General features: G+C 59.1%; 10 protein-coding genes across 13 annotated transcripts; 6 read left to right on the top strand and 4 right to left on the bottom strand.

Moving 5' to 3' along the window:
* Positions 1-92: 92 nt before the first annotated feature.
* On the bottom strand, positions 93-4,071 carry JDV02_008150 (uncharacterized protein). Its single transcript, XM_047989722.1, has 3 exons — positions 2,800-4,071; positions 2,576-2,703; positions 93-2,475 (listed from the first exon to the last, which is right to left on the bottom strand). Exon 3 carries the CDS (start codon positions 2,055-2,057, stop codon positions 432-434), a length of 1,626 nt encoding a protein of 541 aa, XP_047845727.1. The 5' UTR covers positions 2,058-2,475; positions 2,576-2,703; positions 2,800-4,071; the 3' UTR covers positions 93-431.
* Positions 4,072-7,891: 3,820 nt separating this feature from the next.
* On the top strand, positions 7,892-8,338 carry JDV02_008149 (uncharacterized protein; the record flags this gene model as incomplete). The annotated part of the gene is made up of 2 exons (XM_047989721.1): positions 7,892-8,026; positions 8,111-8,338. 2 exons carry the CDS (start codon positions 7,892-7,894, stop codon positions 8,336-8,338), a joined length of 363 nt encoding a protein of 120 aa, XP_047845726.1.
* Positions 8,339-9,051: 713 nt separating this feature from the next.
* Positions 9,052-11,273, top strand: JDV02_008148 (Glucan 1,3-beta-glucosidase; the record flags this gene model as incomplete). Its single annotated transcript, XM_047989720.1, has 2 exons — positions 9,052-10,027; positions 10,081-11,273. The coding sequence occupies 2 exons, from the start codon at positions 9,052-9,054 to the stop codon at positions 11,271-11,273; spliced, it is 2,169 nt and encodes a 722-aa protein (XP_047845725.1).
* Positions 11,274-11,667: 394 nt separating this feature from the next.
* JDV02_008147 (uncharacterized protein) lies at positions 11,668-13,430 on the bottom strand. The gene is made up of 2 exons (XM_047989719.1): positions 12,766-13,430; positions 11,668-12,647 (listed from the first exon to the last, which is right to left on the bottom strand). Exons 1-2 carry the CDS (start codon positions 13,304-13,306, stop codon positions 11,956-11,958), a joined length of 1,233 nt encoding a protein of 410 aa, XP_047845724.1. The 5' UTR covers positions 13,307-13,430; the 3' UTR covers positions 11,668-11,955.
* Positions 13,431-14,488: 1,058 nt separating this feature from the next.
* On the top strand, positions 14,489-14,923 carry JDV02_008146 (uncharacterized protein; the record flags this gene model as incomplete). Its single annotated transcript, XM_047989718.1, has 1 exon — positions 14,489-14,923. One exon carries the CDS (start codon positions 14,489-14,491, stop codon positions 14,921-14,923), a length of 435 nt encoding a protein of 144 aa, XP_047845723.1.
* Positions 14,924-15,170: 247 nt separating this feature from the next.
* On the top strand, positions 15,171-15,929 carry JDV02_008145 (uncharacterized protein; the record flags this gene model as incomplete). Its single annotated transcript, XM_047989717.1, has 2 exons — positions 15,171-15,306; positions 15,373-15,929. The coding sequence occupies 2 exons, from the start codon at positions 15,171-15,173 to the stop codon at positions 15,927-15,929; spliced, it is 693 nt and encodes a 230-aa protein (XP_047845722.1).
* Positions 15,930-16,044: 115 nt separating this feature from the next.
* On the bottom strand, positions 16,045-19,041 carry lub1 (WD repeat protein Lub1). 2 transcript variants are annotated; one of them, XM_047989715.1, is made up of 3 exons: positions 18,702-19,041; positions 17,142-18,639; positions 16,045-17,089 (listed from the first exon to the last, which is right to left on the bottom strand). In XM_047989715.1, exons 1-3 carry the CDS (start codon positions 18,750-18,752, stop codon positions 16,314-16,316), a joined length of 2,325 nt encoding a protein of 774 aa, XP_047845720.1. In that variant the 5' UTR covers positions 18,753-19,041; the 3' UTR covers positions 16,045-16,313. The 2 variants fall into 2 exon arrangements, with proteins under 2 accessions (XP_047845720.1, XP_047845721.1); XM_047989716.1 differs by having other exon boundaries at positions 17,142-19,041.
* Positions 19,042-19,542: 501 nt separating this feature from the next.
* Positions 19,543-21,907, top strand: JDV02_008143 (uncharacterized protein). Of its 3 annotated transcripts, none has more exons than XM_047989712.1 (4): positions 19,543-20,226; positions 20,290-20,329; positions 20,382-20,477; positions 20,534-21,907. In XM_047989712.1, exons 1-4 carry the CDS (start codon positions 20,103-20,105, stop codon positions 21,318-21,320), a joined length of 1,047 nt encoding a protein of 348 aa, XP_047845717.1. In that variant the 5' UTR covers positions 19,543-20,102; the 3' UTR covers positions 21,321-21,907. The 3 variants fall into 3 exon arrangements, with proteins under 3 accessions (XP_047845717.1, XP_047845718.1, XP_047845719.1); XM_047989714.1 differs by having other exon boundaries at positions 19,699-20,226; positions 20,387-20,477; XM_047989713.1 differs by having other exon boundaries at positions 20,382-21,907.
* Positions 21,908-22,588: 681 nt separating this feature from the next.
* On the bottom strand, positions 22,589-23,254 carry JDV02_008142 (uncharacterized protein; the record flags this gene model as incomplete). The annotated part of the gene is made up of 2 exons (XM_047989711.1): positions 22,589-22,888; positions 23,201-23,254. The coding sequence occupies 2 exons, from the start codon at positions 23,252-23,254 to the stop codon at positions 22,589-22,591; spliced, it is 354 nt and encodes a 117-aa protein (XP_047845716.1).
* A 756-nt stretch (positions 23,255-24,010) lies between these two features.
* JDV02_008141 (uncharacterized protein) lies at positions 24,011-25,918 on the top strand (the record flags this gene model as incomplete). Its single annotated transcript, XM_047989710.1, has 4 exons — positions 24,011-24,331; positions 24,415-25,183; positions 25,274-25,579; positions 25,656-25,918. The coding sequence occupies 4 exons, from the start codon at positions 24,011-24,013 to the stop codon at positions 25,916-25,918; spliced, it is 1,659 nt and encodes a 552-aa protein (XP_047845715.1).
* Between the last annotated feature and the right edge of the window lie 587 nt (positions 25,919-26,505).

Here is a 26,505-nt window from a genome sequence, read left to right as displayed (position 1 = left end):
TGGAACCCTCCACCATGGACCCGCTAACGGCTCTACAGAAGGCTTTCGTCGAGGAGGACTCAGCAGTCTCACTCATAAGTCGGCATTCAAGGCGACGATACTTTTGGCATCAATAACTCCCTCTGCCCCGTATACTGTGCTGCGCACGCATGCCCGTAATAGACTGCCTACGGAGTTTCGCAATTACCAACCAGTTACGATTCAGAACCCGGCCCATCGTGTTTTATGTGAACCGCATTCGTGTGTCACTTGCCAACGTGCGCGGTACAATGCCAGCAAGGATGAAATCAACGCCCGCTTCCGTGTAGGCTCACGGCCCGATGGCCAGCCATGCAGATCCCGGTTTCTAGTACATCAACGCCCTTTATCATGTTACCACCCAATGTAGATTCATCAAGTCGTCCTCTGTTTCACGTTCTGCTCCCTCCCTCTTAGCAAACACCCGAGAGGATCGACGCCGACTCCGAAATGGGCACTCTATGCCAGTCAAGTGCGCCGTCCGGATCAACGTTATAGCTGGCGTGCTCCTCGACGAGCTCCCACTCGCCCGTCTCTAGGTTTTTCTGCGACGAGCGGTATATGATGGTGGTTCCAAAGTCCTCAAAGACGAGTTCCCTTCGCCTCAGTCGCAGCCACTGTTCGTTTTCGTCGCCCTCCAGCAAGATGTTTGCCTCCACCTCGTCATTCTTCAGCGCAATCGCACGGAAGATGCGGCTGTCGCGCAGCGCATTCCGTATTGGATATTGCCCCAGAATGCGGATCGCATCAGCTCTCACCGCTGGGTCTCTGCAACCAAAGGCTGATACGAACAAGGGCCAGGTCCATCCAGTGTCCATGGCGAACCCGCAGCTGGGTCTTGCCATGAGGAGCGTCTCCGCATACTTGTTGATCTCCTTGTACTGTGTCGTGAGCCCTTTGACCGTGATGAGACCCGAAAAACGAGGTAATGTTGTGTAGATATACAGGATGAGATACTCGATGCGGATGCTAATGGTTTGCAGGTATCCCTTGGGATCGCTGACTGACTTTCGGCACGAACTTTGGAATAGCGGCTCAAAGGCCTCGACCCATCGCTGCAGCCAGTACCTCGACTCGGCAACGAAATCGGTTATTTGCGTGTTCTGCTTGACGCTCGCCAGCCTCGCCTCCAGATCCGCTTCATTGACGGCCTTTGTGAGTGCAAGCCGAGTCGTCATCAAGGTGAGCATAGGGATATGCTGAACCATGTTCCTCTGGACAAGCCCCCAGTACCCCTGCACCTCATCCATGTCTTTGAAGTGGGCTGGCATCTCTTCCAAGCAAGTGATACTGCTGAGTTTTGGTCGGAAGTATGGTGAGTGCTTTGTGAACGGAAGGATGCCAGGGGGGCGACCCGGCGGACCGGTTGACGAGGACTGTCTCGAGCCGGACGAGTCCGGGCTGCCCGGGCTTGGCTGGCTCTGGGGGCTCGGGAGACCGGTTCGGGAGCATGTGGGAGTCATAGAGCCCTTGCTCCAGGGCGTCCCTGGCTGGCTCGCAGGCGTCTGCACGGGATGGCCGGTGCTTGAGCCCGCCAGCGCCGTCTGTGGCATGGCCCCAACGCCTGGCCTCTGCGTAGGTAGCTGAGGGGGGAAGAAGAATTTCCTGTACGATCCCATGAAGGACCTGGACTGCAGCTCGAGTGGCTTGTAACAGTCGAGGATCTCCTGGACCAGTGCGGGCGGAGCTGGGGCTATGCTGACGAGACTGGGGGCCTTGTCGGTGCACGCTGCCAGCTCGTTGAGCATGCTGAAGCCATGCGTCACATGTTTGAGAGCGGCCGCCATGTTCCCACGCTGGGCCTCGAAGCAGATGAATAGCAGAGAGGAAAGGAGGGCCGTCCTCAAGCCCTCCCTGGTCGGCTGCGCCTTGGACTGGAGCCGAAGGGCTTCGCAATAGTAGATGACGGCGTTGAGATAGTGCGTGTTGCTTTTGGTCAGCGTCGTGGACGGGTCTTCGATCTCATAGGCCTTGCGCAGCGCTCCAACGGCCATGGCGCCGTATCGGAGAGTTGGCTCCTCGAGCGTCAACTGCGGCATCGTCGCGGTCCATAGTCGTGTCTGCGCGAGTCCTCCGCTCAGAAACGTGACCGAGAGCACCGACCACTCCTCAAAATATGCGCGCTCATCACTACTGGTGAATCGAATCACGTTCACCAAGGGCTCCGTCAGGAGGACCGGGCCTTTCTTCGCGGCTGATAGTTTGCTGCTTGTGGAGGGGACGTCCGAGCCGGCGCGAGAGTCTGCCGCGCCTGATTTTTGGCCGTACGAGTCGCAGTAACCTCGCCATCTTAAGCAATTGAGGCATGCCGGCCTCGTCTCGTCGCACTTTACGTGGCGCTTCCTGGGGACATGTCAGTGGGGACCTCCTCAGACACACATGCCGGCATGAGCTTGGATGAGAGCATAATCAATCCATACGAGGCTGCCATGTCGCAGGATCGAGCAACTCACTTGCCTAAAGAGAGTAGGCGTCAGCAAACTGCGGGATGCGGTAATGCCCGTGCCACGCAAGTACGGACGCTCGGGAAGCAGTAATGGACTGAGCGGGTGCTTACAGGTGCTGCACCCGGTGCGTGCTCGCGTTGAGCTGCGCCGGGTGTGCCTCGCCCTGGATTCGAGCGCGAAACGATGGATTGTGCCCCTGGCAGAAACCGTGGAGGACGAGGAAGGGGTCAAGGGCGATCTGGAAGGGAGAAGCGGCGTCAGTCATAGCTCATTAGGCGACAGCCAAGCACTGCTAAGGTGTTCTCCGGGTGTCCACCGGTCGATCTTCACTTACGCCGTCCGATTTTTCCTGTTGCCAGATATGGGGAGGGTAAACTGTATCTCCATGCCTCACTAGGGTCCGCGAGCCCACGGCTTGGTCCGGATAGGCGGCGCGAGTTTGATGTGTATGGACCGTTGACGACCGCAAAGCTCGCACAACATGGGACCAAGAGACGATGAGGGGCAGGCACAAGCGCGCAAATGGGAGACACAGCCCCGGAGTGGAGGTTAAGGAAGGTAAGAGAGGCTCCAACGGCTCTGTCATCCACGAGGCCGTTATGACTTGGGACTTGCCCCGATCAAGGCCATAAGATGCTCTTTTCCGCGACCGGACGCGGTTCAAGTAGTCTCCAAGGCCCAAGAACTAGACGGACAGAGCGGAAACGGCCGGGGATGGAGTCGGCAATCTCGAAGAGTCTAGAGACGTTGTTGGGGCTTGTGCGCCAAAAGCGAGGGCCTTGAGCGCGAGGGCAAGGGTGACGGCGACGGGATGGTGACCAACAGATCTCGCGGAAGTCGGGACACAGATCCCGGAGCAACGGACACGGCAGGCTCGAAAGGCAAAACGGCGGCGAGCTAGCCAACAGGGATTCAGTAGAGAACGGCGTCAGCGCCCGTCTCCCGGGTTTAGTCCGCAGCGCGGTCGAGCGAGGGAGCCAGCCAGCGTCCCGTCCCTGGGGAGCCACCAAAGAAGCGCCAACGCCATGGAAGGCAAATCTTCACTGCCCTACTGCCGCTGTAGGTATGGGGTGACGAAGGTGGGTTTGGCTTACCGGCGGGCTTATGGGATGAGCGTCCCTCCACCGTTGGATGCTGGAGCGGGGGAGCCGATCAGGGCCGGCGTGGGGTGTCACCGTCTCGAGCGTGAAGCGGCGTCGCGACGGCGGTGGCGGCGGCCCACGGGCGCTTCAGCATCGGCTGGGGCTCGGGAGCATCGGGATCCGTCCCAACAGGGCTGACTCGAACGATGACGCAGAAGAGGAGTACAATGCGCCCGGCATGCCCTCAGTATAATACTTGGTAGGTATAGTATGTACAAAGTATAAAATGGCATGTATAGATGCGGTCACTACTATAGCGCCGCAAGCCGGCCGCGTGATTTGGTTCGATTCGTACAAGTCCTCGGCCGCGAGGAGCGAAACATGAGCCCACGGCCCGCCTAGCAGCCAGCTGAGGCGCGCGCCTCGTCGATTTGATCGCGGCGCGGGGGTGGCCATGTCCTGGTACTGGTCAGCGGCGTTCCGAATAGCACGCTGGATGCACGTGGCGGGCCGTCGGACGCAAGGGCCACGAGGCAAAGCCGATGGATGGTTGTGTCGCGGCAGGCAGAGACGGAAAAATGCAAGAGCTCGGCCGGCACACCAAGCAGACAGACCGGGTGCTTCGTTGGTCGTCCGAGAGCTACTCGATGCAGTAATGGTTCACCTTGGTGACCATTTTTTGGTGGACCGAGTGTGGCGGCAGTGGTAGACGTGGGGAGGCGCAGGGGAGACGGCGCCGTGGCGACGACGGCAGGGGGGCAGGGGGAATTGGAGCCCCCGTCGCTCGACGCGATGGTGAGGGCATCTCCATTGTCGTGTCGTCAACGATGATCAGGCTTGCCGGATGATGGAGCGGCAAAGCGGCCAACAACGACAGACGGGTAGAATTTCACGGGCAGACGTGTTGTTGATTGGACTAAATATGAGGATAGAAGCGAGAGCCAGGCCGGGCAAGAAGGAAGGCACTCACTACCCATCGTTCCTGCCCAGCAATATCCTCCAATATCCTCCGTGAACGCCCGCGCCCCTCGACCAAAGTGCCTGCATACCTCTTTTCCTACAGTCCCTTGGCCGTCTCCCGTTCCGGTATCACGGTGATCGCCTCGAAGACGGATAACGCGGTCCACGTCGAGCTTCCATGTTGGTCGCCTGTGCGAGGCGCGCCGCCCAACCTCGAAGCCGCGGCTATGCCTCCATGCTCTGCGCATCACCTCGACCCGGCATCCGTGTCCGAAGCCGTGCAACGCGGCAGGGCAGAATTCTGCATCATCCTGCCATCTGCAGCAACGGCAGATGGCACGGCTGACGACGCGACGGGGCCCGAAGCACGGCTGTAGAGGACGGAGTAGAGTTGTCACGCGTAACGGCCTGCGGGAAGGGAAGACGGCAATCCGTCAACCCTCTCGGTACGAGTTCTTTGCATTTGCTGCCCGGCTCATGTACGCTTCGAATGGCCAACAAAACCTCCGGGTCAACTCTGGCGTCATCATCGCTCGAGAAGGTGTCACGACGACTACTGGAGAGCCGTCAGAGTCTAGCGGCGATGCCATAGCAGGACACGATGACTTCAGACCAGACAACGGCTCCTTTCCTCTCGAGCGAACGCTTCAACGTATAACGTATTACTGCAAGATTCGTGCGGGGATACTTACTGCTTGGGCTAACTTACCCTGGGCCAGGGATTCGGTCCAACGCATGTGCCACGTAAATTCCACTCCTACGAAACCGCATTCAAGCTCAATACCGGAGCGCAACCTTATTTCTCTTTTCTATTATACGTTCCCCTTACTGTTTGGCCAGCAAGTCCAGATCGGAATGGAGACCGACCAGAGCCAATGGGCCAAGTTCGGTCCCCATCACAAAACATATTGCGGTAGTGTCGCCGAGGCCAATATCTGAGGTTCACCCGAACGCGTCTACTTATCTTCACAATCTGGCTGTGAGGTTACCGCACTCGGGTACAGCTGCGAACGGGCCATTCCCTTGGACAAGGACCGGATATTCCATGTTGGCGTGTTTTGAAAGGAATACAATACCATGTACTCCACATACTAGAGCCGAATCGCAGAGCGTCCAGGATCCGTGCTTCCCCGGCAGTGCGAGTACCTAGGCCCAGCCATGGCCGACGGATTGGACAAAGCCCCTTTCCCCCGTCTGGTTCATTTGCCAACGACAGAGTCAATGCCACGCGCTGCTGGAATGCCAAAGAATGGCCAGGGGGCCAAACGCGGAGCGGGCTGTCCGGAAGCCTGGCGGGAACGGGGCGCCGATAACATCGAGACCGACAATTCCAAGACGGCTCCTCACTCTCCAAGTGCCAGTGTCAGGGCGGGCAGACGGCGCCACAGGGTCCTGATGGGCGCGGACGGTGGTGTGGCGATCCCCTTGTTGGTGCGCCAACGGGACGCGTCACGGGAGGGACACAGCACAATGCGGGCGGCGGGTCGCGGCCAAAGGCTATCCGCCGCCGCCTTTTGTTCGTTCCTCACCATGGATGTAATGTTCACCTACCCTATGGAACACTGAACACTCGACGTTGACCGTTGAGGTCGCCATTCGTCCCAGGCTCAAAGCCGAGCATCGACAGGACGCGAGAATGGTGTTGGCAAGCGACGGGCGTGGTCGAGGAGGCGATGGCTGCCATTGCCCTTGTCCATCCCTGCCTCCACCGCCAGCCAAAGGGTGAAATGCACTGTCTCGATTCTTCTTCTTGACCGAGCCGTGCGGCAGGCGGGCCTTTGTCGCAGACCAAGCACTAGGTTCCAGCGCTGGCACGGACAAGACGTCACCAATCACTAGTAGTAACGTGAGTACTTGGAGCAGTACCAAGTCAGGTAGTGTGTGCCACTTGGCGAGGAACAGGTCAGGCTGGTGGTCGGCTGCGGCGTACTACTTTGTGGTGGGTGTCTGTCGCATTGCACCTTTATTGTGTGCCGCCCGGTTCCCCAGGATGAACAAAGGCACGTTGCGTGTGTCGACGGAGCGCAATACGAGCGGGTGGTGCGGGAGCCAAAGAAAGGCACGAGGCACGAGTGGCGACGGCCGCCTTTCCGCTTGTTCTATAGGGTTCTCGGTTCTTCGTATTCCACTAACGCAGAGAGATGCTGGTGTGGAGGGGGAGAAGAAAAAAAGATGAAGCCGAAAAAGCGACATTCGACGAGAAAGATTTGTCATTTCAGGAAGAAGACCAACCACACAAAAAGGAAAGTAAAAAGAAACAACGACAATGATAATCAAAGTCGTGAGGGTCCCGGGAGCGCAGAACGCCTGCCCTCAGCGGACTCGTCACTCTGTCAATGGTGATAGCCCTGAGGTGATGATGAGCCGATAGTAGGAGACACTGCATGCCCTGGCCACGCACCATTATTGATTGACTCCTCCGCTCGACCTGAGCCTAGGGATACGTACTACGTACGCACACTATCCCGGTCCGCCAGAAGAAGAACCACGCAATCAAGGGCGGGACTGCTCTTGAGAGGTCCGTCGCAATGGCCTGTTGCGGCGCTGGGTCCCGTCCGCGACGGCTGACGACGGGCTCTCCGCCAGTGACTGAGCAGGGAACCTGATAGAAAACCTTCTGTACGAAGTGGACATATGGGGCCACGCTCGAGTGAGAGAAAGGCATCGCGACTCTGGGCCACGCACTCGGACGACCGACTCCTCTGCGGTCCCCGCTCCCCGCTCACTCATTCACTGTCCTGGTCATTACCACCGTGGCTATGGCACTTGGCGCGACAGATGCATGAAATGAAAACCTCTGGTGTCGACTTTTTGTTTTTGTATTCCATGCGAAGATGACGGACGGGGGTGGTCTGGTGTTGTGTGTGTCTGAAGGAACTAATGGAACGCTCGGCATCAGCAGCCACGCAGCTGTAGAGTCAACCAAGCCCTCCATACGAAGTACCAAGTAAGTGCGGTGCAGTACGAGCGCCACCTCACCACCACCTGCACACCAGCGAGGCCTAGATTGGACGCCATGACGAGGATGTACTACTAAGGAAGTAGTAAGACCAGCAGGAAGCCACGCCAGCTGCCAACCCGAGGTCTCATGAAAGCAGCCCAGGGAGGGGAAGGTGAAGGTGGTGCTGGACGGGCCGACGCTGGAGGGCAGCACAGCCCTGCAAGCCCCGCCAGCCGCACGTGCTGCAGCGACGGGACCCAAGCCAAGCCAACCCCCCCGGAGCACCACCACGAAAAATGGAGTGGAGGAGGGCACCTAACCTCACCTCAGCAGCGGCCCGACCGCCGACTCAGCGCAATGGATCGCGTCAGGTGCCCCCGGGTTAGCGGTGCATTGATGCATCTTATTAGTAGCCTCCACCACGCAAGCCAACCCCCAGCCCGATGGCTCTCGCCTCACCACCACCGCCACCACCACCGACACCACCGACCACCACCACACCACCACCTGGCGGCTCCCCGGACATCAATACTGTAGTGGGTACCTGTCTGAAGCAGCGGCTCTGTTCGCATTGCAAGGTACCGACCTACCTTACCCACCCACTTCATCCACATTCATCCCTGCCCGGGCAGTCCTCGTCAATCTGACACGCAGCCTCTCAGTCCGGCGTCTCCTCATTCTTGCTTCGCCCTCCGGTCCACAGCAAGCAAGTCACCCACGCGGGCATCCCATCCGTTCCATTCATCCTCCCATCCGTCCGTCTGTCCATTCTTTCCACCATCATCATCACCATCACCACCGCCAAAACCGTCGCCGTCCGACGCCGCACCCCCTCCGCTGCCGGCCGTCCGTCGACGACTCCCCCCATCGCCAGCGGCCTCATCCTCTGAGCTGGCGCCCGCTTCCAGGTGGCGGTGGAGTCCGCACTTTCTGTTTATAGCGCTCGCTTCAGGCACTGGCCCACACTATCCAGGGCATCCGGCCACTCGCGCGACGTCACCCAAGCAACAAAGGCTTTCACTCATTGACGGTGCACTCCACTCCATCCATCCATCCATCCCCACCAAAGAAGCCACAGCTGCTCCTCTCGACGCAACTCAATCAATCTTCCCGCGACGCCCACACACTGCTGCGAGCGTCGGTCGTGCGACGAGTTCGCTACGCATGTGATACTTGGGCTGTGGGCGATACAGTATACTGCCGACACGAGTCACGACGAGGTTGAACCTTGAACCCCAGCGGCCCCGTCTCGTCTCCTTGCCGCTACCGTGGCCGCTGCCCTCGCCATCGTCACACCTCACTCACCACCACACTCACTCGCTCGACGGGCCGTCGCAGCCGTCGCCTCTCGCTTTTCGCCCTCGCGGCACCCTGCCATCGCTTTCGCCGGCCGCCCAACTGATTCATCGTCGGGCCCCCGTCGCCGTCGGTCGTCCTTCACTCACTCACCGTCCCCTTGACCTAGCGACCAGCCACGACGCACGACCACCTGTCGCTGCTGCAGCCATCGACCCAGGGGTCGGCCGGTCGACCAACTGCCTCGTGCCCGCGACCCGTGCCTCGTTGTGTGCTTTGACCCGACTCGACGTCGTTCGCCTTCGCCATGCAGCGTCATCCCCACGACGACCCCTACGAGAGGGAGCCCCTCGAATCGTCGCGCGCTCATTACGACAACTCTCCTCCTCGACATCCCGCCGATCCGGGTCACGCCTACGACGAGTACGGCCATGGCGCGTCGCCCTATTATAACGCTGCACCGCCGCGACACCAGGACTCGTCTTCGACCTCGCCGTCCAGTCGCTCTCAAGAGCGCCAACCCACTGTCCCCGACCCCTACGCGCCCCAAGCCGCCGCTATCGCTGGTCGGGGCTACGCTGACGATAGCGAACCCCCTGCACCGCCTCGACATGGCGACAATGCCTACATGTACAACGGCAGAGCGCCCGCGCCGCCCCGCGGCCCCAACGACGCCATGTACGAACGCCCCTCGTATCCAGGGCCCAGCAACATCACCCCCGGAGCCGACAACTTCAGCGAAACTGCGTCTGGAGGCATGGCCGGCATAGCATACGGGGTCGCCGACCGAAACGCTCGCGATGGCGGTTTCGACGCCGTGCGCGGCAACGGCCAGATCCCGCCGCCGCCGTCGCGCGCACAATACCCCAATGCCCCGCGCCCGCCATACTCCCCTCACAACAACGGCGGATACATGTACGATCCCGCGAGCAATATCCGTGGCGGCAACGGCATCGACCGGGACTCACACTCCAGTCTCAATCCCTTTGGCACCCCCATCGCGGCGTCTGGCTCTCACTCGCCGGCGAGGAGTCTTCGCAGCTTTGCCCACAGCGAACCGTACGCAGACGATCCGTACCAGGCCTACGCCAGGAGCGGCAACGCCAACCTGGGCGTCGTCGACCCCAATGCAATCGAGGATGACGGTGACGACGGACTGCACTATCCGAGACGCAGCCAGCGGAATTCGATGCTGAGCGCATCTAACTCTGATCGCGGTAGAGCGGCGGGCATCGGAGCAGCTGCCACGGGCGGAGCCACGACCGCCATGTTGGCGAGTGCTGGTGAGTTTTGTTTTTGAGCGAGCGCGTTGCACACCTGCTGACGGTTCCTGCAGGAGGTGGCGGCGGCCACATCTACGATGCCGGGACGAGTCGCGAGAAGAAGACGGACAAGCGCCACAGTAAAAGATGGAGGTGGGCCATCATCATTCTCGTCTTCCTCATTGTCGCAGGCGCCATTGTTGGCGGCGTGGTCGGGTCTTTCGTGGCCGGCAACAAGAAGGACGGGAAAGACAACAGCAAAACGGGCGGTGGTGGCTCTGCGTCGGACGACACCAAGAAGAATGGCGACCTCGACATCAACAGCTCCGAGATCAAGGCGCTGATGAACAACCCCGACTTGCACAAGGTCTTCCCGGGGATGGACTATACGCCCTTCAACACGCAGTACCCCGATTGCATGCACAACCCTCCGTCGCAGAACAATGTCACGCGCGACGTGGCGGTCCTGAGCCAGCTGACCAACAAGATTCGCTTGTATGGCACCGACTGCAACCAGACGCAAATGGTGATTCACGCCGTCAACCAGCTCAAGCTGAAGGACGACGTCAAGATTTGGCTGGGCGTCTGGCAGGATGGCAACAAGACGACCAACGCCCGTCAACTCGAGCAGATGTGGACCATCCTGGATGACTATGGCGACTCGTACTTTGAGGGCATCATCGTTGCCAACGAGGTTCTCTTCCGCCAGGAAATAACAATTGCGACGCTCGGCCAGATCATGGACAACGTGCGAAGCAATCTGACGTCCAAGAAGCTGAAGCTGCCCGTCGCCACGTCGGACCTGGGCGACGATTGGACGGCCGAGCTCGGCAAGGACAGCGACTACATCATGGCCAACGTGCACCCTTTCTTCTCGGGCGTCACGGCCGAGCAGGCGGCGGGTTGGACGTACAACTTCTGGAAGGAAAAGGACGGTCCCTTCTGGAAGTCGGACACGAAGAAGAACATCATCTCGGAGACGGGCTGGCCCAGCGCGGGCGGCAAGAGCTGCGGTGGCGCCACGTCTTGCGACAAGGGAGCCGTCGCCGGCATCAAGGAGATGAACCGGTTCATGGACGACTGGGTATGCCAGGCGCTCACCAACGGCACAAATTACTTTTGGTTCGAGGCGTTTGATGAGCCATGGAAGATTCGCTTCAATGAGAAGGGCAAGGAGTGGGAGGACAAATGGGGGCTGATGGACATCAACCGCAAGCTCAAGGACGGCGTCAAGATTCCCGATTGTGGCGGCAAGACGGTGTCATAGTTGCGAACATTATTTGTCCCCAATCTTGCCCCCCGCCCCCGGACCACGCCGCATTACGATTCAACCAAAGACCGCCGATACGTCACGTCACTTCGCCCCGGGATTGAGATTTCTTTTGCCACTGCTGCGCCCGGCGTTTGAGGAGTTTCTCAGGAAACATGGGTCTGTTATTGTTATTTTCTACTGTTTCTTTTGTCGCGGCGGCGCGCACTCCATTGTAATTGCTACATTGCATCATAGTACTTGCTGCATCTCGACGGTGGCGCTCGTCCACACACACACACATGCTCGGCAGTCCTTCCTAGGAAAGGGGGAAAGGGGGGAACGGCGCTGGGAGGCATGGCAGCATGGTAGGGTAGATAGCAGGCAAGGCTAATTGATGCGCGCCTTCAAGGCCGACTGTCTGTTTCACAGCTGTTCCTCTAATCTGTACCGCTGAGAGCTGCGAGGAGCCCATTGACATATCCTATGTGTTGCAAAGGCTTGAACCGCCACGTGACGTGACGTAGATCCCTCAAACGCGACAACGTGCAAAGCTCGTGATAACCAAACGCTGCCCCAACCCGTGCAGCCAGGCCCGGCCCTTACAGTGTCATCTCTTCTTCCCCTCGCGCCTCTGTGTTCCGGGTGGGCGAAGAAAGTCCAGAAATCCCCCTCTCCACCATCCTCCATCACTCATCACTCACTCACCCCCTTTGACCCCATTCCGCGATCCGGGCCGCCGCTCAACGGGTCGACACCACCCACCTCCACTACCACCACCGTCGCCGTCGCCGCCGCCGCCTTTCCGCCAGTACACGCTCGTGCTGGAAAAGGCAGTCCCATGGGCCTCGTCGTGCGGGAAGTCGGCGCGTTGGTACGTGTCCTCCATGGCGCGCAGGCGGCGCATGAAGCCGTCGTCGCCGTCTGCTTCGTCACCACCACCACCACCACCACTACCGACACGAGCATCTCCGCCGTCGGACGCCCGGCCTAGCGTGACACCGTCCCAGACGTCCCAGCCGGTGCCGACGAACACGGCGGGGAGAGACGCCGCGTAATCTACGGGAGGTGCCGTTTCGACGGCGCTGGCAGCAGCGTTCTTGGATGGCGGGAGGGGGGGCGTGGACGCGGACGTGGGTGACGCAGACTCCCCGCCATCATCATCATCATGCTCGCCGCTGTCACTGCCGCCCCCGCCAGACAGGGCCAGGGCGTAGACGGGACGGTAGAGGTGTATCCCGTAGAGTAGGGCGCGGCGGTCCACGGCGCGGCAGGCGCGCGGGTGCGGCACGACGGAGTAGCCAGAGGAGAGGGAAGTGAGGAAGGCGACGTCCGAGGCGGAGAAGATGGGTTCTTGGAAGATGCACGGGATGGAGGTGCGCGTCAGGCGCTCTGTAAGAGGGTTAGCATCTTTCTTGCACTTGTTCTTTTGTTTCGTCTTCCTCGTCGTCCGATGATGAGAAGAGACAAGACAAGACAAGACAGACGCCCAATCATCGGAGAAACGCACCGAGCTCCTCGACGAGGATGAGAAAGGCAATGAGCTGCAAGAAGGTGCGCCGCTTGGCCTCCCACCCGCCGTCCGGGGGGTCAAACGTCCCGATGCCGAGACAGACGGCCTTGGTCACCGGCGGCGGCGGGGGCGGGACACTCTCTGCCTCGTCTTTATCGCAGTCATGGCCTTTACTACTGTTGCTGGTGGTGGTGGTGTTGCTGCGGTTGCTTCGGCATCCTTCTGCGGCACTGGCGACAATGCGCCCGGCGAGCGCGCGAAGGGACGCGCAGCAGGGAGACGCCTCGAAGGCGTCGCGCAGCGTGCGATACTCGGCCTCGATGGAGGAGACGCTCCGGAGGGGGCCATCTCTCCGCGCCTCTCCCTCTCTCAACAACGGGAGGGGGCCACGCGCCCGTGCTGATGTCCTAGACGACGTGGTTGGAGTGTCGTGTCTGTGGGCGGTGTTGTTGTGCTGGCCGTGGCGGCGGTTATTCTTGGGCTTGATGGTTGTCCATTCGCCATCACCGTCGGCGGCCTTTGAGGGTGGTGGTGGCATGGTGACGCAGGATGTACTGCTGCCGCTGCGCCATGGACATGTGTGCTACAATGTAGTAGTAGGCTGGCCGCACACATGCCATGGAAAACGGTGCTGTGGTGTATGAGATGGAGAGGCCACCGTGTCTCGCCTTTTGAAACTGATCTGGATGTCGTTGAATAATACTTCCTTCGTACTACAACAATTGCAGGACAGCGATCAACGGAGAGAGAGAGAGAAAAAAAAAGTTGATGCGCTACAGGGTAGGTTGGTGCGGTTTTCGACGACTTCGACAACACAACCAACGATCTCGCGCGTTGCCTCGTCGCACGCCGCCGCGCCGGCCATAAGCAGGGCGGGAAGTCAAGTCAAGATCTGGTCAATGCTAGAATCTACGCAGCCAAGCTTCGGTTGTCGACGCCGAACGGCATGGCATGCAGGAGTTTGCCGCCGGCGGCCTGCACCCTGGCCGGGCCCCCTTGAGCCCCCGGCGCGCTGCTCCGGCCGGATCGGGCTGTGGCATGTACGGAGTACAAAGGTACAAGGGGACAAAAAGGCAAGGTATACCTAGCCGTGCCTCGCCAGGTTGCTGGTACGGAGTTACTCGTTCCCTCCTTCCTTGTGACTGGAACCGCACGGCGTTGGGCAGGAAGTCAAGGCAAGGCGAGGCAGGTGCAGTGCATACTCCTTCTTGCCTCTAACTAGCAAGCCAGCAAGCAAGCAGTTAACCCTGTGCCCAGCTTGCCCAGGTTAGTACTAACTAACGCATCGTCCAAGTAGCCCCCGCTCATCTTCCTCGCTCCTACAAACCATGATGGTATCCTGCAGCCGCTTCCCTCGATTCCGTCGTCACCAACGGCGTCCGGGGTGCGCTGCACCTGCACTGCACCAGCTTTTGCCCTCATCCCATCCGCCACCACGGACCCATGGTTGATGTTGCTGCTCCTGCAACCCCGCCTACGGTGCGACTATATACCACTCCTTGCCCCCCAGCCTTTGGGGGCCGCCCTGCAACTCCGGTCATTGGCCGCATCGTGGCATCTCCAACCCTCCCCACGCCCCCCCTCCCCCTTCCCGAAGCCGGGCGCTTAGCAGCTGTCCAACCAGCTCCCTCGACCCGACAGGCACACAGAGGCAATCGCTCGTCACTTGCAGCGCCCAGCCGCCGGCTCCAGGCCGCTCATTGGCGCCGGCAGACCCTGGATGCCCTGGCGGGCCGGATGCACGGTGCTGCTGTGCCCACCGCGCCTTGCCGCCTTTGCCTCGACAGAGTTGGCACACCCGCTCCCTACCAGGCGCCCGCCCGCCCACCCGCCCTCGCACGCAACAGAGCGGCGCCTCCGTCTCGCTCCCGTCTTCGAGACCTCTCTCGTGCTCGCCGCCATGGGGCCGTCCGCGTCCGATTCGCTGTCCGCCTGCCTGACGGACATGCAGGTCGTAGGCGCTCGGCGTCTTGCTGCACGCCGCCTGCGTCTGGCTCTGCTGCCTCTTAATCCCAACGAGGCCCCAACGGCGACCGCCTCCCCTCTTCTCGCCTCATTCCTTGTTCGCCATATCCGCCTTGGTTGGTACCAGCTTCTATCTTCCGTTGACGACGAGTGTCGCGATCGGGAACGACTCGTCATGCTTGGAGCTTGAGAGGCTGTGCCTTGACCTCCTCCGACGACTAAGCCTTCTTACACCATCGATCGCTCTGCGAGTGAGACTATCTACGGCGACGAACAAGTGGAGCGAGTATCACGAAAGACACTCCAGGTCACTACTCGAAACCACGATCCGAGTCGGGCAGATATAGACATATCTGCGGCAGCGGCGATTTCGCCTGGCCACGTGCAGAGCCTTTGCGTTGGCCCCAACTCCGGGCAGTCCACACACACACACAAACATGTCTGTTCTCTTGACGATACTCGCCTTCGTGGCGCTCGCCTCTGCCCACTCCGTCATCACATATCCCGGCTGGCGGGGGAACAACTTGATTACAAACGAGACGTTTCCCTACGGCATGCAATGGATGTACCCTTGTGAGTCTACTGCCATCTCGTCGACCGTCCAAGTTGAACTCCACGCTGACCCAAACTCTCTACCAGGCGGCGGCATCGGCACCACAACAAACCGCACATACTGGCCCACGACTGGTGGCGCCGTGTCCTTCCAGCCAGGCTGGTTCCGCGGCCACGCCACCGCACTGGCCTTTATTAACCTGGGCTTCGGCACGGACGGTCCGGATCACGGCCCAGAGAACATGTCGTTCCCCATGGTCAAGCCCTTCCAGATCATCGGCCCGACCAACAACCCCTTCCCCGGCACCGTCTGCCTGCCGCAAGTGCCCCTTCCCGTCAACGCCACCGTAAAGGCCGGCGACAAGGCCACCATCCAGGTCGTCGAGCTCGCCCAGCATGGCGCCGCGCTCTACTCGTGCGTCGATATCATCTTCGCCGAGCCCGGCGACCCCCGCATCGGCGAGGTCAACGAGACCAACTGCTTCAACTCGACCGACATTGGCTTCGCCCAAATGTACACCATCACGACAAAGAACTCGGGCTCCGATGCCTACGTCAAGAGCGGCGCCGTCGAGGCCGTCCGCAGGTTGAGCTGGGTCGGGTACCTGCCTCTTGCACTCGGCGGCCTGTGGGCGCTCCTATGAGCGGGGTGCATGCAAATGCTGCGTCGACGCAAGGACATGACGGCACGGGGATGCCATGGACAAGAGAAGCGGGTGGACGGCTCGATTTCGAAAAACACACTTGGATACCACCACACACGGACGAGCGAGGCTCCGTCTGATGTCTGCTATACTAGTTTCTTTATATAATCACAGGGACTTACACAGTTTGGAGTTGACACGGCATTGTGGAAATTCATTCTATCAACAGTATCCGGAGTGGGACGCAGCGCTGTCAGATGAATGTGTCCATGTCCCGTGTCTACATGCATGCGCGCATCCGTCTACCACTATCAGAGTTTCCCCATTCCATCTCCCACGCAAGACCATGTCCTGCTCCCCCATGCAGGTGCCATAGAGTCAGGTCTACCGTGACAGTGCAAGACACTCGTCAGCCACAGCCTTGACCCTCACCTCGGGACACCGCTCCTTCGCGCTGCGCACCGCCGCCGTGAGGTCCAGCCCCACCGCCTCGGCCTTGGACGCCGACAGGATCGTGCCGAGCGCCACAGCCGCGCGGTACAGCACCTCCGAGTCCGCGTCGTGGCCAAGCATCCCGGCGAGGAGGACCAGGACGCGGCGCCGCTGCTCCGCCGACAGGAGCTTCTCGCGGTGCACGAGGACCGAGAGGTTGAGCGCCGAGGTGCCCAGCGCGATGCGGATGTTGCGGTTCATCGGGCCGATAGCGTCGCCGCCCCTGACGCCGGCTAGGCGTTCCAGAAACGAAATGGCCTTGTCAGCGTGGGAGCTGACGAGGCTGCGGCCATTGGCAGAGCTGAAGAGGTTCGCGAGCGTGCGCGCCCCCATCATGGCGGCGTTCTCGTTGGCGGGCGAGTCGGACGGCACCGACGAGCCGACGGCCACGTCGAGAAGTGTACCATGCTGCGGATCCGTGTAGTCGGCCGCCGCGGGGTATTTGGCGACGCATCGCAGCACGTCGAGGCCCGGCAGGCGGTCGCCGTAGGGCCACTGCGTCACAATCCGGACCACCAAACCCAGGGCTTGCGGGGGAATAGGCTTGGACGACTCTAGCGCTTCGCGCAGCGCCTGGAGCACCGATTCCTCGCCTGGGTTCAACGCGGCGTCCTTGCGACCCGAGGAAATCATGGTCTTGTTGATGTTGATGATCTTGTTGAAGATGGCTGAGACGGTCAGTTTGGGGGTAGCAGGGTCCAAGGGCGGTTCGTCACGTACCCTCATACTTGGCAGCAGTTATGCTCAGATACTCCTTTTGCGGGAGCACCTTGGGCTGGTGAACCTGTTGGTCTTCTCCGGGGCGGTATCGTGACTCTGTGCCGTAGGGGTCTGGGCCCGACTGCGCCGACGATGACTGTCCCAGCGTGGCCCCCTTGGTGTTTTCGGTGATGAAGTTGGCCACGTTGTCGAGGTAGCTTAGGGGTAATTCGTTGTCGTTGAGGAATTTGGTGGCGCGTTCGTAGGGATTCTCGGAAAGGTTGTACGGCAGCTTGAGCGGCGGCTTGCCGTCTTCAATGTCCACGTCGAAGACGTAGTCGTACGACTTGCCATTGAACTCGACCTTCTTGCCTGTGCTGCCGACGGCATCAACGACAGTGCCGACACTGATCCACTGCTGCTGACTTGTGGACCACTGATGAGCCGTGACGTTGCCGTTGCTCTCCTTGATCATCTGTACCTGACCTTCTTTGGTGCCCGACTTGGTCGTCAGAAATTCGGGCCCCGGGAGCTTCTCCTTGTTGATGCCGCCTACTTGCTGTTGAGGGATAGACGATGACCTTACCGACTCCTCAAACTGCGCGAGCGTCTCCTTGTCAGCCACCTGATCCGCTCGCCGCGTGAAGATGCGCGCGACACCATCGCTGGCTCCAGTCACGATGTCGCCGGTAGCGGGGTTCGCCGCCACCGTCCAAACGGATATGGCCGGGTGGGTAATAGTCTGCACGCATTCGAGGCCTCTCCATATCCTTACGGTTCTGTCCTCGCCAGAGCTGACAAGCTCGCCCGTTGGCAAGCTCGTTAGGCAGTACACGAAGCTCTCATGGCCGTGAAGCTCAGCCACCTGCTGGCCGTTCAGCTTCCATAGCCTCAGTGTGCCATCGTTGCTGGCACTGGCAATGTCGGCCCCGCTGGGATGTCCCTTGGGAACCCTGCACAGCGCGCGAACCACAGCCGGGGTGTAGATGGTCGCCGTCGGCTGGACTTGACCTGCGCTGGCGTTGGTCAAGTCATAGATGCGGATGTTTTGATCGGCGCAGCCGGTAACGACCGTCGTATCGTCCAAGGCGGTCACGTTCCATACGGACATGCCCTCGTGGCCATCGAGCGTAAACTGCGTCTCCCACTTGTCCAGGTTCCAGACACGAGCCTGGCCGTCCCAGCCGCCAGAGACGAGGTAGGCACCGCTGGGGGCCACGTCGAGCGTGCACACGTTGTGGGCGTGGCCGATGAGAAGACACTCGGCGTTGTCTGTGGAGCCCGCGCGAGGGGACTTGACCTCGATGATGGTGTCCTTGCCGCCAGATATCACCAGTCCGTCCGGGTGAGACTTGCTGGCGGGGACAAAGGTCAAGGAGTTGACGTACTCGGACCCGCGACTCACGAGGGTGCCCTCGTACGCCGGGGGAGAGCCGGGACCTCGGCGCCATATGCGGACTGTGCAATCTCTAGAAGCAGAAAGGACCGTGTCGGGAGAAGGGAAGCTGACGGCTCGGACCTGTCCATGGGTCGTGTGAGATGTCGGCGTCATGAGGGGGAGGGCGGAGAGGGAAGGCATACGTCTGCCTCATGGCCAAGGAGCTGGGCCGACAGCTTGAAATCGCCCGCCATATTGCCCACGGCTGAGACTATGGATAAGAAGGCGTTGTCGCCTCTCGAGGTTCAAATGGTCGAGTCGCGTGGGGGTTTGGCGGCGGTCGGGGTGCGAAGTAGCCGGCGGAGGACTTGATGACGACGCTATGCGGCAAGCGCAGTGTGAAGAAGAACCTTGGAGACTGTGAAATGGGTGTCGACAAAGGGGTCGCCCGAGAAAGGCGGCGCGAGGTTCGTGACGCGCAGGAGGAGGTGAGTGGCAGTGGCCTCAGCCCGTGGTGTTGGAACAGCCTCGGGTGGATGATGATGGAAGCAAGTGGACAGACGGAGCTCGATTGGTGATCGAGGGGCTTTGCTAGCTCTAGCTCGCAGTGACGGCACAGGGCAGTTGAGCTACCCCACCCCACCCTGCTCTGCGTGGATGAGTGGATGGAGCGCTGAGATGGAGGACGACCAAGTGGCGGTCCAGGTACCTACAGTGGTGTACCTTGGTGAGAGTGGGCGATGACCAGGTTGGACGGGCGGCCAGGGGCGGGGCCTTTCAAGCCCAGGCGGCCACTGCGCAGCGAGAGCGTCCAGTGTACCTACTGTGCCGTGCCCGGGAGCCAACCTTTCAGTGGACGGACATATTTGGGGAATTGAAAGAGGCTCTTGGGCTGCTGAGCGGAGGTAGCTGGTCACCACCTGCTCCTGCAGCCGCAGTTGAGGGCGCACCATCGCACCTTAGTAGTACGTCTAGCTGGGGTGACCTCGAGCAGCATCGCCCGAGGAAGATACCTTACCTTCCATGGCACACGAAGTACGCCCCCCTAAGACCTCAGACGCTCACTGCCGTTTCGCTGCAATTCATCGGCCTCCACTCAACTGTGCCCCACCTCGCCGTGACTCTCCACTGCTTCCAGTACGACCTGTACGTGCCACCAGTTCGTTCGTTCGCTCACCTGCCCCGCCAACATTTTGAAACCTCGATCCCCTTCCACCTCGGACCGCCATCACCACCAGCACCACCACCTCAGGAGGTCGGCTTCCTTTTTGGCCGCCAACAGTCGTTCCTTTGTACACGCATCACCTCATCCTTTGGCACAAAGCCCTGCGAAATCCCGCACGGCTCTCCTGGTGCCTCTCTCCAGCCGCCATCGTTGCCGACCTGCCTGCACGACCTTGACGAAACGCCACACGTGTTTACGAGACCACGACCGTTACGACCGTCAATTTCTGACGCATTTTACCGCGACCCGACCCGGCCGATTATACAGTTCTGCTGCAACACAAGCGCTGCTGTCTCCTTTGTCGTCAAACTTGTCCCTGGATTGCCTGTTCGTCCGCGAATCAGATACGCCGACTTGCGAGCTGCACCTCCTGTTCAACATGGCCGACAATGCCCGCAGCTTTGTTCCGCTGACCTGCCACGGCCACTCGCGGCCCGTGCCGCACATCGGCTTCTCCAGCCTCGAAAAGGATGGACAGTATTTTATGCTCTCTGCCTGCAAAGGTGCGTCGAGGGAGGAACTGAGTGCTTGTATTATCGTTTGTGATCACGCTGACGGGAACCCAGATGGAAATACCATGCTCCGTGACGGCATCAATGGAGACTGGTGAGTATCCCAACAAGCCGAGGCAGATGGAAAAAAGTCTGACTCGCTGTAGGATAGGTACCTTCTTGGGCCACAAGGGAGCGGTATGGCAGGCGAGACTCAGTCCGGATCACGCATACGCGGCGACCGCGTCCGCCGATTTCACCGCGTGAGTTCTCAGCCAATGTCGCACAAGTCGTCATCAGGCGCTGACGGGCCACACAGAAAGATTTGGGACACACACACGGGAGAGCAGCTCGCCTCGATTCAGCACGATCATATTGTGCGCGCCGTTGCCTACCCAGCCGATAATTCGGATCTTCTCGCTACAGGCGGCATGGAGAAGAAGCTTCGTATCTTCGACCTGTCCGAGCTCTCTTCGTCTTTCGACGGAAGTGCCGTCACGATCCCCTCGTCTGCCGGGTTCGAAATCGGCGAGGGTGTTCATACGAGCTCCATCAAGTTCATCTGCTGGACTCAGGACCCCAACGTCATCGTCACGGCCTCGGACAAGACGCTTCGCTGGCTGGACCTTCCCAGCCGCGCCTGCATCCATCAAGAGGTGCTAGATGGCGAGATCAAGTCTTGCGAGATGGTGTCCCTGGCGCCCGGCTATACCTCCATCGATGACATTGGAGGCGGCAAGCCCGTGCTTGCCGTCGCTGCCGGCAAAACGGCTTACTTCTGGGGCGGCGTCCGCGCCATGGAAGAGCTTAAGCGCATTGTCCTGCCTCGCTCTATCGCCAGCGTGGCGCTCGACGTCAAGGGACGCAAGGTCGTCGTGGGTGAGGAGCCAGGCACCTGGGCTCGGCTGATTCGTTACGACGACGAGTCTGAAATCGAGACGCTCAAGGGCCATCACGGTCCCATCTGGTCAATCGCGTTTTCGCCCGACGGCAAACTCTATGCGACGGGCTCTGAAGACGGCACCATAAAGTTGTGGAAGAACTGCGAGGGCCAGTATGGCCTTTGGAAGGGTGGCGCGAACCAGGACAAGGCCCCTACGGAGTAGAATGACGCAGGGCGAAGCACCATCACCGCGGCGCAAATCCGCGAGGGACGCGAAGACTGGCGTGGCGGCCGCACCTCCAGCCCGCTCAGCAGCAGAGACGAGTAGGACATGAGCTTGGCTGACTCGGGGAGTACCTCGATTGAGGGCTCAGAACCTTGCGCCAGCACCAGCGAGGAGCACGCTGCCAGCATGAGTGGAGGCCTGGGACCGTAGCCTCCGCCATGAGACGTTGGGTGAGAGGCGGCAAACGGTGATGCAGTATAACAAAACCATGAGAGGGACATGGGTCGCACGGGGATCAAGACGCGACGCTGATGACTCGAATCACTCGCCTCAGAACCTCTCCCGGTTGAGAGGCATGTCGGCGGCTGGATGTCGGGTGAGTTCGTTGAGGAGTGATTTGACCCCGCGTAAGCTGGTCCTTTGGTAGTGTAACCATTTTGTAACCGTATGCCTACCGGAGGGCTCGGTTCGGTATTGACAAATATGGCGCAGACTCACCTGTGGACGTCTGGCCATATTCTGAGTGAGGGCGATGGCATTATAATATCTTTGTAGCAGATACGGGGATGTGTCGAATAACAAAGTAATGTCGACTTGAAGGCCCAGTGCGTATGTTGTTTTCTCGCTGTGAGAGTCGCTAGTTCGTCATGGAGCTGTGTGACACGGCGCTTCGATTCGTGGCCACTGGCTGACGCATGTGACCTGTAGGGCTAAAGGCAACGAGAGCAGCGCGAGCAAGGAGGGCACTGAGGGTAACGAGAGGTCCGAGGTTCCCATGGGGTCCCGATGACGGGACCGAGGAGAGTCGCATAGCTGCGAGCGACGCCGAGATGGAAGAAGCGTACTACTAGGCTTGGTCGGAGTGAACATATACGGCAGGTTTTCGCCTCTGGAGGCACATCTCACCGGATGTCATTAGTTGTACAGCGACGAACGGGTATATAGGTACGAGAACTGCGGCGCTGTTTGTAAACCGTTTGTCAGCCTATGTTGATTCCCTACGCTTGTGGTCATGGCGAAAAGCTTTGCCCCATGGCGAATTTAAGAGCATGCTATCAATTCTGCCACGGAGCTATTAAAGAGCGACTAGGTGCCTACGGAAAGTATATAGGCCTGGTCGTGTAGCTAGAATGCAGCGCGTGTCAGGATGTACTTTAACGTCTGTCTCGGCGGCAAGTACAGGCGTCAGCCTGGGCATCTGAGCTAGCGCTATTACGTCTAGCACGGTAAGTATATCCTAACCCTAATTTATATACTAAGTTATATTACTTATTGCTCTCGTTGCTCTCGTTGCTCTCGTTGCTCTCGTTGCTCTCGTTGCTCTCGTTGCTCTCGTTGCTCTCGTTACCCTCGTTGCCGTTATTACCCTCGTAGCCCTCGTGGCTTTCGTCGCACTCGTCGCCCTCGTCGCCCTTGTTACCCTCGTTACCGTCGTGGCCGTCGTTACTCTCGCAGCCCTTATGGCCCTCGTTGCTATCGTGCCCGTCGTGGCTATCGTTACCGTCATTACCCTCGTAGCCCTCGTGGCTTTCGTCGCCCTCGTCGCCCTTATTGCTCTTGTGACTCTTAGAAGGCAGATTAGTATACTATACAAAAATAGGTATCGTAATGAATCCTGTAAGGATCTCGATTGGTTGCATCTTGTCTTGGAAAGCATATATCGATATTTACGGCAAAATCATGCATGTGAAACCTGACCCTAAGTATTGGTGGATAATTCCGTCCGTGTATGTGTGCTGTATTGGTGGTGTCGAAGCCTGCCGGATAATGCGGGGGTGGAGACGAGGATCACCTTGGAGGATGGGTTAGGAGACTGCGGTTCTTTGCACGTGCTTGCTCGGATGGGAAGCAAGTTGGGGGTGTCATGTCTAGCTCACACGCGACTCGATCCGACTACCGGAGGACAATAGTGGCTGCAGTACCAGGACCATGCTCTTGATCCAACGTGAACCGTCAGTACAGATGCAACGTAGCGACCCGGCTCCAGGCCGCAACCCTAGCGCCCCGCGTCCTCCAATCTCGGGAAGGGGGGTCCGTTATCTGGTACTACGGACTACGGACTGCAAAGGGAACTGTCCAAAGTGATAGCCCAGATGACCGGTTCCAGTTCGGCGACGGCTCTGTGCGTGGCGGGTGGGCAGCACGAGGAGCCGATTTGTGGCACACGTCGTTAAGGTCCCCAGTCATTCGATCAGTGGGCGCCAGGTTGATAGCAATTCCACGCAGGCATTGTTGTGAAGGCGCTCGTGGCGTGGTGCTGAAGGGGAAAGGTAAGCTCGGGGTCCCTCCCGGAGATGCCCGGTGATTGCCGGTGCCACCCCCGGAACCCTGTGTCGGAGCGGCGGACCCCCTGTCAACCACGCGGCCTGTGTCTGGCTGGCGCCGCGGGGTTCTCCAACTCCCCCCTGCCGCTTTTTCGGGTGTCGCCCGTTGATCCCCGGACTTTTGTGTCTGCAGGCATGTCACCCTTGGGGTGTTGGCCATGCGAGAGCGGAACCAGGGGACTTGGAGAAGCACGGCTGCGAGTGGCATTCATTTTGGGCTGATCGAGCGTAAGCTTTTAGTAGCTCCATGTTATATACACACGTGCCGTCCGTCGTTTTGGCAGCTGCGATGCCCGGTCGTGGTTGCCGACCCTGTTTCCACCGCCGTGTAAGTCCATATCCACCAGACGACATACCGACAAGATGGCAACGGACCAACACACAGCGAGCGCCCAGCCGAACGCGTCCGACGAAAAACATGTCGTTTCTGCGGCCGACAATGTCTACCATGATTCGGTCGCCAAGCACGAAGCCTTGGCTGCCGATGCGGAACTTGTCGAGGCCATCCGCGCAGAGAACGAGCTCACGTTCGGTCAAGCCTTGAGACTATACCCAAAGGCCATCGGCTGGTCGGCTTTTGTGAGCATGGGGGTTATTATGTTGGCTTTTGACCCGCAACTTATCGGCAATCTCTATGCCACACCGCAGTTTCAACGTGACTTTGGGTACGAGGTCGACGGCGAGGTTAGACTGTCAACCCACAACCCACAACCCACAACTGCCCCCCCCCCCCCAAACGGTACCAAACTGACTCGAAATTGCTTCAGTATGTTATTGATGCTTCATGGCAAACGGGTCTCAGTATGGGAAATCCCATAGGCCAAGTGTGTGGTGCCTTGTTCGCGGCGTATCCGATGGAATTATTTGGTCGAAAGCGTACATTTGCCGCCTGTGTCGTTGCTACCGCCGGACTCGTCTTCATCCAGTTCTTCGCTCGCTCACTCAACGTCCTACTAGCTGGAGAGCTTCTGGCAGGGCTTGTTCTTGGACAGTTTGTGGTGATAGCTCCGGCATACGCCTCAGAAGTCTGTCCGACTGCCCTTCGAGGACATCTGACATCATATGTCAACTTGTGCTTCGTTGCGGGGCAGTTGTTGGGCAACGGTGTCTGCAACGGCACTTCTAAGCTTGAAAACCACTGGGCCTACTCTATTCCTTTCGCTTTACAGTGGTTCTGGATCGCGGTCCTCATCCCCGGCATGTTCTTCGTTCCAGAATCACCATACTGGCTCGTGAGACAAAACCGGCTGGACGACGCAAAGGTATCCTTACACAGACTTGCATCTAGCAAGGTGAATGTAGATGCTACTCTGGCATTCATCGTCGAGACGGATCGCCTCGAGCAAGAGCTGGAGGCGGGAAGCACTTATATGGACTGTTTCAAGAAAGTCAATCTTCGCCGAACGGAGATTGCGACGGGCGTCTACTGTTCACAGGTACTAAGCGGGATCTATCTGATCAACTACGGCACATATTTCTTCCAGCAAGCTGGTTTACCGACGGAGGACGCTTTCAACATGGCAGTTGGCTTCTTGGGTATGTCTCGTCTCGTCTACCCCTATCAATAACGTCTCAAATGGGACTTCCCCAATATGCATATGAATTCTATCTAATCGACCCCCATAGCTGTGGGGTTTGTTGGTACCCTCATATCCTGGGGACTCATGGTCCGCATCGGTCGGAGGGTGCTATTCGTCTGGGGCCTCGTGATGCTGACTTTCTTGCAACTGTTGATCGGAATCCTCGACTGTGTTCCCGGCCGTCCTTCGGGAGCCATATGGGCAGAGTCGATCTTGATGCTGGTCTGGAATTTCTTCTATGATATTTCAATTGGCCCGTTATGCTTTGTGCTCCTGTCAGAGTGCTCTGCCACACGTGTGCGGTCCAAGTCCATCGCTATTGCCACAGCAGCCCAGGCAATTTTGGGAATCGGTAAGTCTCACATCATGGCATACTTTATTACCTTTTTGGAGGTGTCTGGCTTCAAAGACTTGCTGACACTCCCAAGTCATGACCGTGGCAATTCCGTACCTTGAGAACCCCACAGAAGCCAACATTCAGGGGAAGCTCGGTTTCTTTTTCGGTGGTTTGGCCGCTTTGTGTTTGGTGTGGTCGTACTTCCGGGTACCTGAGACGATGGGCAGGTCCTACGAGGAACTAGACTTGCTCTTCGATCACAACGTGTCGGCGAGGAAGTTCAAGGGCTATAGGCTGGAAGGCGCCATCTCTTCCGCCAACAACGCGGAAGAGAGGTTGACAAAGGGAGCATAGCGCTTGCAAATCAGGGATCCAGAATGAGATTAATTCAACACATGGTATTCACATATGAAAGTAATATTGCTGCTGGCCCTCGTCGAAATGGTAACGCCAGCTTCGAAGCAACGAGGTCGTCGTGGGTAGCTGCTGAAGAAGTTTGGTTTTATGTCTGTGTGGCACAACTATGTGCAACTCATCCTAGGTCCTGTTCGCGTGCACGACTGATACGTTGCCGATCTCTAAGTCTCAGTCCCGCGTGGTAATGGACATGGAAGGCGTGAGTCTCCTGTCGTCCGCGCCCTTGGACGACGTCTGTGATGTCTATGTCAATGGCGCAATCATGGCAAGAGCTGCAGTTCCGTGCACATATAGCTGCATGGCCTCAAGTTCTGCCTTTCATATCATCACACACTTCATATCATACTAATTCATTTCACTCGAAATGAATTGGAACCGACCAGCATGACCAAGATCCAGATTGTCACCATTGCGACCGAAGCAGGAACGCATTTCCCGGGTCAAAGATGAGCGGGCGAGGCGATATACGAAGCGGGCATTCAGTCGAAATTGTTGCATTCTGGGCACGATGTCGTGTCGACCGA

The sequence above is a fragment of the Purpureocillium takamizusanense genome, chromosome 8 (genome assembly GCF_022605165.1).
Source record: "Purpureocillium takamizusanense chromosome 8, complete sequence".
Lineage (NCBI taxonomy): Eukaryota > Fungi > Ascomycota > Sordariomycetes > Hypocreales > Ophiocordycipitaceae > Purpureocillium > Purpureocillium takamizusanense.
Note: the sequence above shows the minus strand (reverse complement) of the source record. Positions and strands in the feature narration are given on the sequence as shown.